Source organism: Pezoporus wallicus, unplaced genomic scaffold (genome assembly GCF_028554395.1).
Source record: "Pezoporus wallicus isolate ANWC-B61680 ecotype Strahan unplaced genomic scaffold, APGP_CSIRO_Pwel_v1 contig_2543, whole genome shotgun sequence".
Classification (NCBI taxonomy): Eukaryota; Metazoa; Chordata; class Aves; order Psittaciformes; family Psittacidae; genus Pezoporus; species Pezoporus wallicus.
Window position 1 is genome coordinate 2,853,534 of NW_026638172.1, and position 16,280 is coordinate 2,869,813.

General features: G+C 40.5%; 1 protein-coding gene across 3 annotated transcripts in view; it reads right to left on the reverse strand.

The window, feature by feature from the left end:
• EPSTI1 (epithelial stromal interaction 1) overlaps positions 1–9,930 on the reverse strand; it is a 52,398-nt gene extending 42,468 nt beyond the window's left edge. For 2 of the 3 annotated variants that reach the window (XM_057409725.1, XM_057409724.1), the window contains exon 1: positions 9,618–9,930. In XM_057409725.1, the coding sequence (XP_057265708.1) occupies positions 9,618–9,814 (197 nt within the window). In that variant the 5' untranslated portion in view covers positions 9,815–9,930. The remainder of the gene's footprint in view (positions 1–9,617) is intronic. The other variant, XM_057409726.1, reaches the window with a different exon arrangement.
• Positions 9,931–16,280: the final 6,350 nt, after the last annotated feature.

Here is a 16,280-nt window from a genome sequence, read left to right on the forward strand (position 1 = left end):
GAAAACACTCAGTTTCCTGTCTTCACAAAACCAGGACTAGATGGGGGCTCCTTCATCAGCTTTCTGCTGTTGTACCAACTAACTTTGTATCAAACCTGGTATTTAATTTGATTCAGCTCTTCAGGAACTTTTTGTAAATATTCTAGGAATATTTGTTATTGTTGGAGTTGGTTGCAAATACCAAGGATAACATTTTAGCATAGCCTTCACTCTTCTTATTCAAGCCTCATGCCAGATTGCTGACCTCAAAACTCATGCATTTCAAATCAAATTACTTCCTTGAATCAGAATGTTCCATGCAGTAGACAACTACTTCCACAGCTTGCTCAGGCACAAAGAACAGTCTACTGGGAAGAGCACTGGTGCTCCAGTCCCACCCCATACATCAAGGGCACCTCACAGTCACCACCTTGTGGGTTTAGGCAGTCTGCCCCAAAATAGTCCAAGGAACATGCAAAATCACACTGTTTGTGATGGACCCAGGTGACTCGCTCTCTTCCCAAGCCTTAGCTTCTTTGTTAGCCTTGTGTTTGTCAGGCAGGAGGAATTCCTTGGGTGTATTTATCTTGCTGTCATGCCTAAGGTGCGACTCACTGAATCAGGACAAAGGCCCTGTTTGCTAGACTCAATTCAAAATGCAGTTGCTGTCTCAGGGAGCTATCAATCTAACGTGACAGCAAAGAGGCAGGACAGGGTTCAGAGTGTATTAGAGACTCCAGGTGATCAAAAGAGTGATGAAAACATGTCAGTTCCACTTGGAGAAAACAAAGGGTTTTGTCAGACAGTGTATTGTGCAGGTAGGAATTTATACTGCTCCCGCTCAGCAGAGGCTGAGCCACAGGGGTGCAGGTTTACCAGAGAAGCACTAAGAGCACTTGGCTCCATGTACCAGAGTAAGCTCAGTCTGTCTGCAGCATTCAGCAAGGTTTTACCTGAATGCATGGTGACAAGTATTTCATCTGACTTCATTATGAAGAAGGCCCAAGGAGAAGAGCAGACAACAAAGAATAATGAGGGGTGAAGGCCAAGCCTTTTAAAAGAAGAAAGGGCCACAGAGGCTGGCTAGAGGACAAAATAGAAAGTGGAGAGACCACTGTTGGCTGTGGAAAACTAATGAAAGAATGTGGCCTGAGACTGAAGCTGAAAAGTGAATAAAAATCATGCAAAGAGATCAAAGTGCAAAAAGCTGCCTGCTGCTGTATCACTGTAATTCAGGGTTTGGGAAGGAAAGTATTTATATCCAATTACCTCTTTCTCTTTGAAGACTTATTCCAGGAGGCTGTGGGTTAATTTATGAGATTAAACTAGTAAAGATAGAGCTGTGAACTTTAATGGTGCCATTTAGTATGATCCTTTCCCTTCCTGCCAGCATAGCCTGGCATCCACAAGACTGCTCTTCACCTCTCCACCAAATCCCAGGCCCTCAAAGGCAGGAGCTAAGACAGCAGCAACACCCCTCTGGCATTCATTTCACAAGTACAACAGTTACTTAAAATAAGTTTTGACAACCCTCTTGCTTATGGCATAACATTCCCCATCAGTGACGTTTCTTCAGAGTTTTCTTTATTTGACTGAATAGTAGCATTTGCCTTATCCCAAACTGCCTTGACAAGCTGCTGTGCAATTATCAGTGCCACAATTTTTTTAGTAGTTTTTCTTGGCTGTTTCAGATATTAAGATCATATTTCTCTCAAGTTGAAACATAAAAAATAAGGATCTTACAGCCCCCTCTCTTTGTTAGTGAAAAAAAAATGTCTGGGTTGCTGGGCTACCTATTTCCACCCCCAAAAAAAGCCATCAGTGCATCTCAGACATCACACTGCTTCACAGCACTAGAGGACAACAGAGTTTTCACATCATCAGATGCACTTTGATGACTTACAACAGTGTTTGAATGGTTGCTTTTTTAAAACATTAGGAATCGCTTTCAAAAGAAAATGTCTGTCTGCATATGCATGAGAAATCACGGTATCAGTTCTAGTCCTTGTGCCATGAATCATTTCCTTTATCTGCTTCTGCTTTTTAGCTGGAAGGCTAGGAGTCTGGGAGGCCAAGTGGGGGTCATTCTTCTGACATATGACCATGGTCATTATCTCTGAGCTCAGAAGAACAGCATATGCAATACAGCAAAGGCCAATCAGTTTATGAAAAGCTTAGAGGTGACGATACGCTTATCGCCAGGGAAAGCTCTGCTCTGTCTTCCAAAGAGAGGTTTAAAGTTATTGTGATTAAAAGAATGTTTAATTAAAGGCCAGTTTGGTTTCCATGTTATTGAAATAAAGGCAAAGGTAAAATAAAATTAGGATGTCAAGTCACCAGTGGGAGAGGGTAAGGAAGGATACCATCTTTCGGTTGTCTGTTACCTAGTGCTTATACTACATGTTTTGTTTTACTCCAAGTTAAGAGTACATAAAACAGAAGAAAAAGCATTATTAAGTTTATCTAATTTTATACTGTTCACCTTTGTCTCCAGAGAGATAGATATGTAAGGTATGGGTACTGGGATCAGGGGAAAGAAAGAGCATGCACATGGTAAACTTCTTGTGGAGTGGGTGAAAGTCTACAAGCCTACAGCAGGAGGGGAGACAGATGGGCTTTTGCTTTAGAGACTTCACCTGCCCTACCAGTTTTAATGCTAAAATTAAAAACCATACCTAGTGTCCCTTGTTTTCTTGAGATTATTTTGAAGGAAAGCAGGTTAATGGAAAGAAAACCACCACCAGCTTTCACCTGGGTTTTTTTTTAGCCAATTTGCAGGATATTGCATGTTATTTCTTTGTTCAGACAAAACCTCTGTTCCAGTAAAGCCCATAAAACCCACTACAGCCTGTCAATTTAATATTCCAGTCAGCTTCTGAGTTGTCACAGTAGCCGTAAGTCTGGAACATATTATCCTACTTACCTGGGTAGCAATTAAGGAAATGTGAAAATCTGAAGCTATCAGTGGTGTACAGACTTTTTATACTTTATATCAATATATGAAGTGCTTCAAAATTCACAACCAAATAAGATGATAAAGAATTTGACTTTACAGGTTCCCTAACAGTGATTCTTATTGTTATATGACTTGAGACTATCTTTGAAGTAGGATTGTTTTATAAATAAAAGTACAGAAGTCACTGGAGGAGGTGGGGAGAACATCTTATCCACTTTATAATTCTTCAAAACGGAGAAGCAAATTGTCTTCTACATTTATAGATCATATAAAGCTTGATAAGACTTTTTTTTGTTTACTTTGTCCACAGAACATGGGAATGTATTGACTAATTAGAGAGACTGAACAGATATTAATGAGAATAAGAAAGTTATAACCCAATAAGAGAATGTATCTGTATTGAAATAAAACCAAAATGCAACCTCATATGATTTTTCAGATAGATGTCAAATACCACAGTAGTGGGAAGATAAGTACCTAGATAACAATATATATATATAAAAATAGAAATATAGAGAGAAACGTTTCGGTCTGGAGAAACATGCAACAGAGTCACAGAAAATTGCCAAGGAGAGTTTATAGTCTGAGTGACCAGCAACACAGAGAACACCATGTTTGCCATCTTAAATTCTGCATCCTGTGTGTAAGTCTATTCATCTAACTAGCACTACTCAAGAGCACCTTTTCAATGTTTTAAGGGTATAGACCACAGAAACCTTTGTTCTACTTTCTTTCAGATTTGTATAAAATAGCTTATTTCTAACACTGAAAAAATATTCACTAATAATGTTTTCTGTATGGCTGTGTCCTTAAGCATTTCCTCAAGCCTACTCCAGTCACCTACCACTGGAGAGATTTCCAAATGACGTGTGAAGTAATTTAAAGAGTTACAAAAGTAATGGCTATTGTAAAATATTTCCAGTTCTACTGTGTTTTATGCTGCAGTGCACCAGTACATGAATGCCACAAAGCTAAAAGCTAAATATTTTGCTCTGCTGGGCAATGGGCTCTAAGTAGGAGACCGAATCTGAGTGTAGTTGGAGAGCAATGCAGATGATTAAAGCTTGGGAAGAAGATCTGGGCAGGTTCAATTTGGAGAAAGGACAGAAGTGAAGATATAGGTGAAATACTGCAATAAATACTGTTAAGACTGAATTTAGAAGAGAAAAGGGACCAAAGTGCCAAACACAATTGTTAATTCTCATTCAAAGATGCACCAAGCTAAACGTTGCAGTCAATTATCAGGAATCGCTTTAAAAGCATCCATGACACCACAAAGTATTGTGTTCACCAGTGCTCCCATGCCTGACGGAACATCCACATGCTGCTAAGCACCATGGAAGCTGTCAAGTCAGAGGGCTACAAGAAGCCAAATCCCAGGGAGTAGACAACTGTCCTGTAGGTATTCCTATTTTGCAAGGCCCACCAGGCCAGATGCTATCAATAACTGACAGCCACAGCTCAATATGCTCTATGCCATGGCACTGCCATAAGCAGAGCTCCAGGAGGGTATACAAACCTTGCATGCAGGCTTGAGTCTCTCCCTTTCCATCTTTATCAGAAGCAGCATCTTACCAGTTTGCAGCTCAGAGACAAAAGTGAATTACTGGGCCTAAACACTATACACTGTCTGATTCATCCTAGCTCCATGTGTACTCTTTACATGAGAGGCAGAAAATAAAGTGCATTAGCAGAAAATGTTTATCATCAGAAGTCTACATTCATGGATTTTGTCCTCTTTTTGCCACAGGCTAAGTGTGAACTTAATTACCACAGTTCACCTGATGCCTGGAAGCTTATTAAGCCAGGGTAACTCACTTCTCTATCTGGTCCCTCTGGTTAGCTAAAGCTTTCATTAAAACAGACAATGTTTTTGCCATAGTGAGTTAAATCCTGCAGAAGTGAACTTATGTGGGGGAAAAGCAGGAGGAAAACAGCAGCAGAGAGAGGCCCAGGAGAAGGTAAGAGTCTGAAACAAGCAGGAAAGCAACAGAACTGTGGTTCTGCTGTTGGCAATCAAATCTCAGTCCTGTTACCCACAAGATTGTAGAGAAATTTCAGAAGTTACAATTTGGTCCAAAGAGTAAATCTCAGAACTGAATTTCCAGGAATTAAGATGGGGCTCAGATTCAGCAGCTTGGTCAGGGTTTGGCATATGACAGCACAGTAGAAAGAACAGCAAGTGCTTCAGCCAGCATCTCATTTTGGACTATCTCAACCACCTTTCTAAAGCTCTAAGGAAATTGTCACAGTGATGGACTAAACCAGTGAGCCAAGGGGTATCTCTCAGCCCAAACCTGGCTCACAGAAAAGCTTTCTCTCTTCTCTGGAAATGCTAACATGCCATTAGTCAGCATACACTCTCGGGCACCAGTGTGAGTTCGCTGTGCCAGTGTGATAGGCTAATATCAGACCCAACAAAGTCTGATGAAATCAAATACAGCTGTGTTTATGTTGTCCCCAGGTCCCAAAGCAGCTCAGCTACCTCAGCACAGCACAGTGCCAAGGATGCAGCGGGTGTGCCAGAGCCAGCTGGAGCACATGGTAGTCACTAGCCGTGAGGAGCACAAAGTATCCATACACGGGCAGGCTGGGTAATGGGCTTGGCAACACCAGTGCTGAGCAGAGCTACCTCCTGCAGAGGTATCCATGTGTTGTGAGTCAGGCTTGCCAGCATGCTTGGAGAGCTGAGCAGGTCAGATGCAGTATCCTATTAAGATTAAGACATATACTAGTGGCGTATTCACCTCTGCTTTCCCCACTTTCTTTTCGACAATATATTTCATCTACCTCTGCCTTGCAGTATTTGTTGTCTGTTCATTTCCCCTGCCCAAACACAGTACCCTCCCATATGTTCCTTCTCCACCATCTCACCACAGCTCCTCATCAAGCTATGCACCAAGGGAACATGCCAGGTCTTGTGCACATCCAGCTCTTCTGAGAAAACCTTCTAACACAGGATTTAGGAGGGCTTGCTCCCCACCTCTATAAGGAACACAGCAGCCACCAGAATCCAGACTAACAGAAGTCTTACTGCAGTTATTCTTTTATGCAGACCTGCCACCAGACACTTGGCTGCAGACAAGGCTGGCTACTGACCACTGTGAAAGCAGGCATCTCTAGGCTGTAAAGATTAGTACATCAGCCTGAAAGATAGAGAGTTGGGAGATTTCTCCTGCGCAGCAGAACACAGCTGTAAACAGATTGTCCATAATTCAAATTACCCTTCTAGCACTCCCACTACTGACAGGGCAGGGGGTAAAAAAAGAATTTTGCTAAGCATCTGCCTGCCATTTCATAGACTAATTTTGTGCTTTTAAAAAGAAATTTCAGACTGTGAAACAAAATAAAATTTTCAGAAGAACTGTTAAATATACTCTGTCAGAAAAAGATTGAGAAGTCTGACAATACTATGGATATTTTTCTTTTTAATTTAGGATGAAGAATGGAAAAGGAAGAAAAGAAAAACCCTGATGGATTTGGCTTCAGCAGTCAAAGAATACAACTTTATGAGTCAAGCATTCTCTGCTCTCGTTTCATACAAAATGATGAGGGATTGTTACCAGCTGTGTGACAATGTATCTTCAGATTTTATTATCTGAATTTGATTTTTTTTAATGGATTTTACCAGAACCAATATTATTCTTGCCAGCTTTAAAGGTGCCAAGGGCAGAATGCTGAATGAGAGCAGCATTTCCTTTTTCAGGCGGTAGCTATAGTTCAGCCTCTAATTTCCCCAATTTCCTCCACTTTTTCTTCATACAGGCTTTTGTTTCTGAATAGACATGAACAGGGGCAATTTGTGAGTTCACTTTCTACAAGTTAATTTCATGGCACTTAGCAGACAAAGTGAAGTAACTTACATTCAAGCTTATTATTATATGCAGTTTCAAGCACTTGTCATCCTGGTGATTTTTTTTCTATGGCCTGAAATCATATACTATATATAACTATAAGGGGATGTGCAAAGTTTGATCTGAATTTTACATTTGAAAAAGTATTTTTCTTAACTTAATTAGGACCATTTTATTATAACTTCTCAGTCTTGACATATATAAGGGCTTTTCCAAAGCAAGAGAAAAATTACCCTCTAATATCAGTTGCTCACCTTGTGCTTTTTAATAGTCAAGTTTGAATGTTGACTAGTGGATAAGACCACAACATGCCACATCCCATATGTATTTCATGTGTCCAGTCTACATGAAATGTCACCAGATATCACTGACATGCTGCAAAGGTGTTTTCTCACTCCCAATTGCTCTGAAGCACAGCTTCAGACTGAGGGTTTGCATGGAAGCAGTTCACACATAGACTTCAAAAGAGACTCCAACTTCTGCTTTGCTGCCAGCAAAACCACATCCTGCTTGTTTTCAAAAAATAGGAAGCAGCAGACAAGCTGGAATAGAGGCACTCATTGGCACAGAGGTATCCAGCTTTGGCCCCTCATGCTCCCCCTGCTATGCATATTCCAAAAAATCTTCTAGGTTAATGCTAGTCTGTGCATCATTTCTTCTACTGATACCTTATGACTTCAGCTCTCCAACTGCTCTGTTCAACCCCTGGTTATCTCAGAGTCTGAAAACCTGGACTACTTTGAGGGTGTCTTAGCATTTTAATTTTAAAGATCATGTTTAAAAAGGTGTGTTGGCTAAAAGGCTGAGTCAGCTTTATCACTGTTAAAATCACATTTTAATCTGAGATCTTGTTTGAAACATAACTTGAGAGAGCTGAAGAAAACAATGAATGAAATAGCAATTTTATTTTTTAAGAATAAATAGCAGCCCTTGCGTCCTTCAGCATTTCAGACACTATCTACCATTTCAACCTGGGTTAGTTAAAGGAAATTAGAGTTTAAGCAGTTTCATCCCATCCAGATTGACTGCTAGCATCCCCCTCCTCAAGAGAAGGAAGTAAACACCAGTCTTGTTTGCTTTTTGAGTATGTTTCCCAGTCATACTACAGAGTTTCTGTTTGAATCTGCCTTTCCCTCACCTCTCCTCACTGGCTACATAGTAACGCTAACTTTAATTTGTACACTCCATGTTTAAGAATTAATTCTTTGTTGCAACTTTATGAAAACACAGAATCTCTCGTATCACGCAGCAGAAAAACTTTCAGCAGTCCCTGCATTGGATGCACAACAGCTTTCTGTAAGCATCATACAAAGATGAAAAAGAGAACAGGGTTTTAAATTATTCTTCCCCCAAAGCTTATTTAGCTTTAAGGAGGATTCCATCATAGGGGTTGGAACTAGATGCTCTTAAGGTCCTTTCCAACCCTAACCATTCTACAATTCTGTGATCATCTGGTCAGAATCTGGGTGAATATATTTGCTCTAGCCTTCAATTCTATGGGGATCTCAGGCTAACCAATTGGTTAAGCATTTATGTAACCTGTACAAGTGGGTTTGCATCCCAGAACAAATCTGTCCAAAGACAGTTATACCAATGGGAAAACTCTCACTATCCATCCCCTGGCCTCCGTGCCCCTCCAAAACACAACAACAAATTATACATAGCACAAATACACAAGCAAACTTAGGGCTGCCTGCACTCTACTGTGGATATTTGCCAGTGTTAGGGCAGGCAAGAAGGAGGGTCTTTCATGTTTGGAAGTGGCAGGAAATAAACAAAGATTGTAACTCAGGAATTTGCTCTCCTGAAAGTCAGCCATTAAAGCGCTGAGAGATTCAAAGCTACCCAGCTCTTAATAGTCCCTGTATCATTACTGCCCAGTAGGCAAGCATTTGTGGGTTATAATGGAAAGCTGCTGATCACCGATTGCAGTCTGCAGCCTGCCACCTCTTTCACAGCATGGCTTCACATTCTTCATCCAAAAGAAAGGAAAGGAAACCGAAACAATCTTCAGTTTCCATCAGCTGCACTTTGAAAGTGGGGGGGAGGACAGAAAACTAAGCAAAGTCAGCACATATAATAGCATGCAGTGTTACATGCACTAATAGCTCAGCAAAAGCACATTTGGGGAAAAAGACTGTAAAGAATTAGATTGGGTCAGCTAAGCATATTTGTAGTAAGCACACATAAAATACACATACACACACATGCTACTTTCAGTTTCTATTCTGTATTATACGTGCAAGCTAGAGCTTATACAAGCCATCTAAGAACTGTCACTAGAAAATCAGAGATGGGCTGAGCATAGGTGCCAATAAAACCTAAAATGATATTGAGGGCTGAAGCTTTGGTTTTACTCTTGTCAGCATAAGCTGTTTGAAGCTGTTCTGTGTTCTGGATTGCATTCGGATCAGTGCTGGAATATAGCCTTTATCCTTTATCTGTTAAGCCAAAGGAAGTATTTTTAGACTTTGCAGGATGACATTTTAGGAGACAGAAAACACGGAGCTAGAATCACATTTGAAATTTCACTTTGAAAAAGGATGCCAAGAAACAGACACCACATACACCAATATCTAGATCTACAGAACTGGCCACTGCTATCACACGAGGTGTAAGCCATGCTATCCGGAAGCCTGCCAGAACAACTCAGGTCCCATGTAGGAAGCAAGTGGCTGCAGAAGGATGAAGACATTCTGCTTCTGTGCCCAGTCCTATTTACAGGATCTCTATAAAGTATTTCCACCTTTGAAGGTGCACACTTCGAGTGAAGTGAACAGGCACCAGATACATGAAACATCATCTTAGTCAGGCTCCTTATTACTTACTACTGCTCTTGCTGTTGTTGGTAGCCTGATGCTTGGCCACTTTGCTCCTTTTTAGATGTTGTTGGTTTCTGGGGGTTTTCAGCCTCCTCTCTTTTGTTGTTGCTATCCCAGAGGTAATCCTGAAAGGATCCTGGGGTACTGGAGGTAGCAGCCATCCTGTACCTGATGCCATCCCTCCAGCCTCGAATTCCAGACATTGCTTCAGGAGTACCTTGCCTTGTCAGAAAGGAGTATCACTGCTAAGGCTAGAGAAAGACTCAAAACTTCTGACTTCTCACAATTTAGTTTCAATTCCTTTTAAGACCCACCCCTGCCTGGACTCTCAGCTGTAACACATGCAAACACATGCACTAGATTCTGAGTCACTCCCTAGCTGAAGCTCAGTTTGGTCAACTTAACCAACTGGAGTCGTGGGGTGACAGCAAAGCTAATAGAACAGTCAACAGCAGTTTGTGCTGTCTTGGAATAGACTGCTTCATCCTAAGATGTGATTAGTAGTGGACTTGGCAGTCTAGATTAATGTTTGGACTTGATCTTAAAGGTCTTTCCCAACCTAAACGATTCTATGATAAGCATGGTGAGGTCTGGCTGAAAGCCATATTTCTGACAACTTTTTACCCCAGCATTTCAAATTTCCCTGTGACAGAGGGGAATAACTCTAGAGGGTTTGCTGGTTTCTGTTTTGCAGGAGTGTACAAAGAAAAATGAAAGTGAAACTCAAAATTAACCCTCAGATAAATCCTAAGGTAATGGTCCTGCACAACCCTGATTCTGCATTTCAATTCTGCTCAACCAGAAAACCTTTTACTTTTACTTTCCTAATTCTACCTGATGAATAGAGGACAAATACATGATCCTCTTAAGCAAAAACACAGATTCCTTCAGTGAATGCATCTAACCACTGTTACTGCTATCTATGGGGTCTGCAGGGCTGGGGAAAACCAGCAACCTGCTCAATATCACTAGTAAAATAAAGATGTTTGGCAGTTCCTAACCAAAGAAAAAAAGAACTAGTAATGCCACTCAAGCTTTGTGCAGCAGAGCTAGGGAAATCCAACTCTACACACGCAGATCCTGTCGCTTTTGGTGCTCAGCTGCTCAAGCTGCACAAACTCCACATTGCTAAAGGGATTGTTTTGTGGCCAGGTGTCCTGACAGTCTAGACTGTGTATGTCTTACAGCAAACACTACACATGCTGGGAAAGAAGCAAAATAAAATGCTACATGGAGAGCCACAGGCTGCTTGGTGTTCATGCTGCTCCTTGGGGTGCCATATGAGACCCCATCACCAGCAGCACACCTCCAGGAGGTGCCACATCCAGCAGGACGTATCTCCTAGGGCTGCCCAATGATAACAGCATCAGTAGTCTTTCCCACCCAACATCTCTCCTAACACACTCTGCAGCTGGGATGATTCTCATTTGTACACAAATCATTCTGCAGAGACTCTGCATGCAATGGCAGTGTGTTGCAAAGGACTGGTGCCTAGTCCTTCGCACCTCTTCCAGAACTGTCTCACTTTTGGGCCATGATTGGTCTAGCCTGGACTACGAACACACAGAAACACTGTGGGAGAGTCTAGTACGCTCACTTCCCGGAGACAGATAGCAGAAATCACACAAAGGTGCTCTGCCTGTCTTCTACCAAGCCCTGATCTCTCTAATCCCAATGCAGCATCAGATTGCTTGCTCACACAGCCTCCGTTTTAGTTTGGAAAATACCCATGAGGCCAGAGCAAAAAATAAACATGGACTGTAACAACCTTCTTTGCCTCATATCATTTAAAGCTGTATGCTGTGGGCAAAGGAGTACGTCTTGTCTGTAAGACATTGCTGGGTCATAGCTCCAAGGCAACTCTAGATATTGCCGACAGCCAACATAGGCAGGTTTCTTGTTTAAGGGTGTTTCAGGTTGGTCTGGGTAAGTGTCTCCTCTGCCAGATGTCTTCAGGAACTGCCAAAAGACAAAAGGCATTACAGTCTTGGACTAGATGTGTGGAGTTATTCTTTACCTCTCTGTGGTAAACACAGACATTTTGTCCTGCATAGTGACAGGGCTATTAACAGAAATCAAATGCATGGCACTTCACAATCTGAGCCATCTCCTAAGTTGAATGAGGTGTTCAGGTAGGTCAGAAGGCTCAAGGCTTGCTGTCCTCCTTCATGAGCTGCCGGCACAGATAAAGGCAGGCCGTGGGGATGATCTCTTCACACAGGTTCCCCCTCCTTTTCATATACATATACATATACATATACATATACATATACATATACATATACATATACATGTGCAAGGTGCTGGCAAATGAAAGTAAGCACAAAGGTTAGTCCCTTATGCAGGACTGTGGGGTAAATACTTGAGTGTAGAGAGGCTAGAAGTACAAAATTATAGCAAAGTCATGTCTGAAGACTGCAAAGATTTGGGATAACAGCTGTGCCTACAGCTACACCCTATTTGGTAAAAAATCCATCTTTGACATCTGGTTTCTTTTTAAGTGATGCAGATTGATGTCTTAATAACCAAAATTTAATGACACAAATTGATTATAATTAACGTGGCCACTGCTGCTGAATCTTCAATCCCACATTGTTATGTAAAATTCAGATCTAACGTCTGTTTCTTGTTGAAATTTAGAAAGTTTTGGCTGCAAACAATAACTATAGAATCTAAAGAGTTTACATCTATGTTGATCAAAAAAGAGGGATGTAGAATGAACCCAAGCACTAGAAGCTCAATCACTTACATCACTTCAATGCTTTTATTTCTCAGCTTTGTTGTGGACAAGCCAAACTAATTCTCTCTGGGACAATGCCCAGTCCCAGCTCTAAGGATGGTTCATGCCAGACACGACTCCCAGAAAAATCAGTACGAATACGACTACACCAGATTTATCTTCCTCCCCACAAAAATATCTCTCCAACAATGTCCCAGCAATCTCTGCATCTCAAATTCATCCAATGTACCTCTGTGTGGTGCTCCACTATATGTCATTCAGCAGCCCAGTTTCACACTACTAAACCACAATGTTCAATGGGCTGCGACCCATCCCTCTTATTGCTTCAGACACAATGAGCTGAAATATCCCCCAAAATAATAATGAAGTTTTAGGATCAAAGCAGTCCCTCCTAAGCCTCTCAAGACACTTGGAGCTTACTTAAGTGCTGTGCAGTTAGGACATGCATATTGCCTCCACCAGGCTCCTCCTAGCCTCTTAGGCTCCTCCTAGCCTAGTGGAGTCTAACTTTAGGCAGCATGTATATGAACAAGCCCGTGCTAGCTGGTTTTAGGATGAAGGATCACTCTCCAGCCCTATTTTATTTAGTGTTGTAGGTGCTAAATAGATGCTAAAGCATCTGTGCTTCCTAAGTATCAGAATGCCAATGTATTCAGACTCCTGAAACATGCAAGCCCCCCCCCCCCCCAATCTCAACCCTTCCCAAACCCTCTGTAAGAATTATGCTGGTACTTACTTTTTTTCTACATCCACCAAATATTTGCTGCCTATTCTATCTGACGGTTTATGTTTATGGTATTCTTATATCCCTAACTGGGTCTGATGCTGTGGTACATTGGCCCTTGCTAACAGGCAAGCACCCACACAGCTGGCGGCTTGCTCCTTCCATCCCTTCCTGCCAGTGGGACAGGAGAGAAAACAGGAAAAGGAGTGAGAAAATTAATCTGACAAAATAAAGCTTCTTTGTCTGTAAAGCTCTGTTGCCTCCAGCTATTAACAATTTTTTTTTCATATATATATATATATTATGTGAGACCAAAAGATAGAAAACAGTCTTTCTTTTGTTTTGAGAAAATCCCTCAGTGGACATATGAAATCTTAAGAATCACCACATTCCCTCCCTCACATGTGTTTTTCATGAGATTACAATATTAAAACAAAATAACTTATGTAGAGGAATATTCTGTATTGGATCTTTATTTCCAACGCAACAGCACCATGAACTATACAAAAAATGAGAGATGTTAGAAATCCTTTCTCACTAGAAAGGATACTGAGAATCCCAGCCAGCTGCCTTAACCTTTCTTTGGAAATGTGAGATAGGATAAAACTCTCATCTAGGGAAGAAATAGTACTAAAAAAAAAATTAAAAAATAATAAAAAAGAAGTATTTAAAACAGTGCAATGCCCCCTACCTTTCCTTCCCTGAAAACACCTATTCATTATTTCCCTGTTGGTTTACAAATTTTAAGGTTTTGCATTTTTAGGGTTTTTTTTCCACAACAACAGACATGTTTTGTTAAAAGCTAAGATGTTCATTTAATCCAAAGAGACCAGAAGATCACAGCCTGAAGAAAAGTGTAAAACTGCAGGAGACTTTTGAGAAAGAGAGCCAGGACAGGCTAGCTTTCCAACAGCCACTCTCTTTTTCCCAGGAACCAGCAAATGGTATCAAAAGGCTTTGACTGCTAGAAAATTGCTTTTTTCTTTGCTGTCACTTAAAATACGTAGTCTTGCAGCTGAGTATGATGCTCAAGGTAGTTTTTTCCCTGGATATTTTGGCTAAGTATGCAAGACACCCAGCTAAATACACTACAGAGCATACATGTGCAATTTATCATTGGGAACATCTCTCTGTATTTTAGGGCAATGACAAGGGATAGCAAATATACCTAGAAGCATACCTGTAACTAGCACTGCATATAGTTTTTTTATACCATGATGGCAAATTAAAAATTCAGTTTTTAAAGATGCCTTTCATTTTACCAAAGTTTTACTGGCTTAAAACCATAGCTTGCTGCACAATTAGTTGTGAACAGAAAACCTTAACTGGACAAGTAATGTTCAGCTTGACTTTGAAAATACATACTTATGGTAAGCAAATTATCCAAGCTCACTGTAGACAAAACCCACAAAACATGAATATAAATGAAAACTATAGTATCATTTTTGGTTTTGTGCACTTCACAGAAAATGTTGTGTTAGGAGCAAGTCCTCTTTTGTGAGGACAGTGTACTCTGCAGTGCCTGCAGCACTAATTGTTCCAACTCAGGATGCTAGAGAAGAGAAATTTCTCTGCTCCCTGGAGAGGTAGTCCCTGAAGGAAGGTGAAGTGTCAGCATTCAGCCAAGATTTATTCTTGTTTAGATTTAGGACTGGAATTTGTCAGGCTCAGCAGAAAGAATTCCATTAGCTCTGACAAGTGCATGTGTGTATCTGTGTTGGGTAATCTATTTAGGAGATGTAAAATGCTGCACACACTTCCCATTTTGTTGCAAAAAGCTGAAATTGATGGTCCCTGTCAAAACTATCATCTCCCAGTCTCTAAAAGAAAATTGACCCTTGGTTTCTCTGCAGTACCCTTCAGCATTAGAGGAGGTCCACCTCTCCTTTAGCTAATACTACTTCAGTAAAAGCAAGTGTAATTGAAAATATAATTGACCTGATGTCCAGAAGTTGCTATATTGAGGTACTGAAGTAGTGCCTGAAAATTATTGCTATATTTTAGGAGTATTCTTGTGCCTGGAGAGTGCTATGCATATCTACATTCCTACATAAATAATAATAAGTAATAGAGCAGGGCTATTTTAAAGGTCTGATGTTATACAACCAATCAGGGATACAAATGAATATTTCATGCCATTAAAAATGCCTGCCACAAACCTATTGGAAAAGACAAAATTAACTGGTAAACTACACAAATGCTGTCAGAAACAAAAAACTCTTACAGCTATAGCTGCAGCATTGTGACCAGAAGGAAAAAGTCCTTGAGAAGTCTGACAATATTAAAATAGGATTTGTAAAATTCCTGAATACATCTCTTTCTTAACAGTTTTTAAAGCAGAGGAGATTTGTTTTTAAAGCAGAGGAGATCAGTGGCGCATAAATTATTTTAACACTCTTATTCACAAAAGATACCTGAGCCTTTTGCTGTATATACCATCTTCTTCAAGAAATAATTGTACTCTTGTAATTCCTGAAGGCCATGATTAGTTCCATTTTAAGATTTTGCATAATATACTACCCTGTGGTACCTAGTCAACCAAAGGTGTCATACAGACAATTATTACAGTATCTATAAAGAACATTACATTTTTTATTGTTAAATGTTTTGGGATATGTTACTTAAAGAAATTAGTAGACGTCCACAGCTCATGCTTCTTTTTGCTTTTATAGTATATTGCGGTAATGGAAGAACAGTACAAATGCTTTTAGGAGCAATGAACTCTTCCAACCTCTAATTCTGGTGCAGTGGCTGGGAAGATTTATTCTTTATTCATTTGTATGCACACGACAATTCAGCAAGGCTCAAGTACTGACTTTACCAGTTTTATATGATACGCCTTATGATTTCCTTGATAACTCTCAATTATGCTCTCTTCTCTGCCTGACCTCAGAAACTTTAATCTTCAGCATGAAACTTTAGTCCCTACCATTTTAATGTCACTGGGCATGTGCCACACTTACAGGTGCTTTGGAAATTCTCAGTGGTAAAGAGTAAACCCAAAAGGCCTCCCCTCTTTGTTATCAATTTAACAAGCTTTAATCTGGTTTCTGTTTCTAGATTCTCCTTCATTCCTGAGAGATTCTTGCCGGCATTGATCCCAACTGCATCATGGAATACTGTAGCACCAGACTGTTTAGGAAAGTAATTTACAGAAAAAGTATGCAGACAATTAACTTAAATGGCATAACAAATCTGGACAACA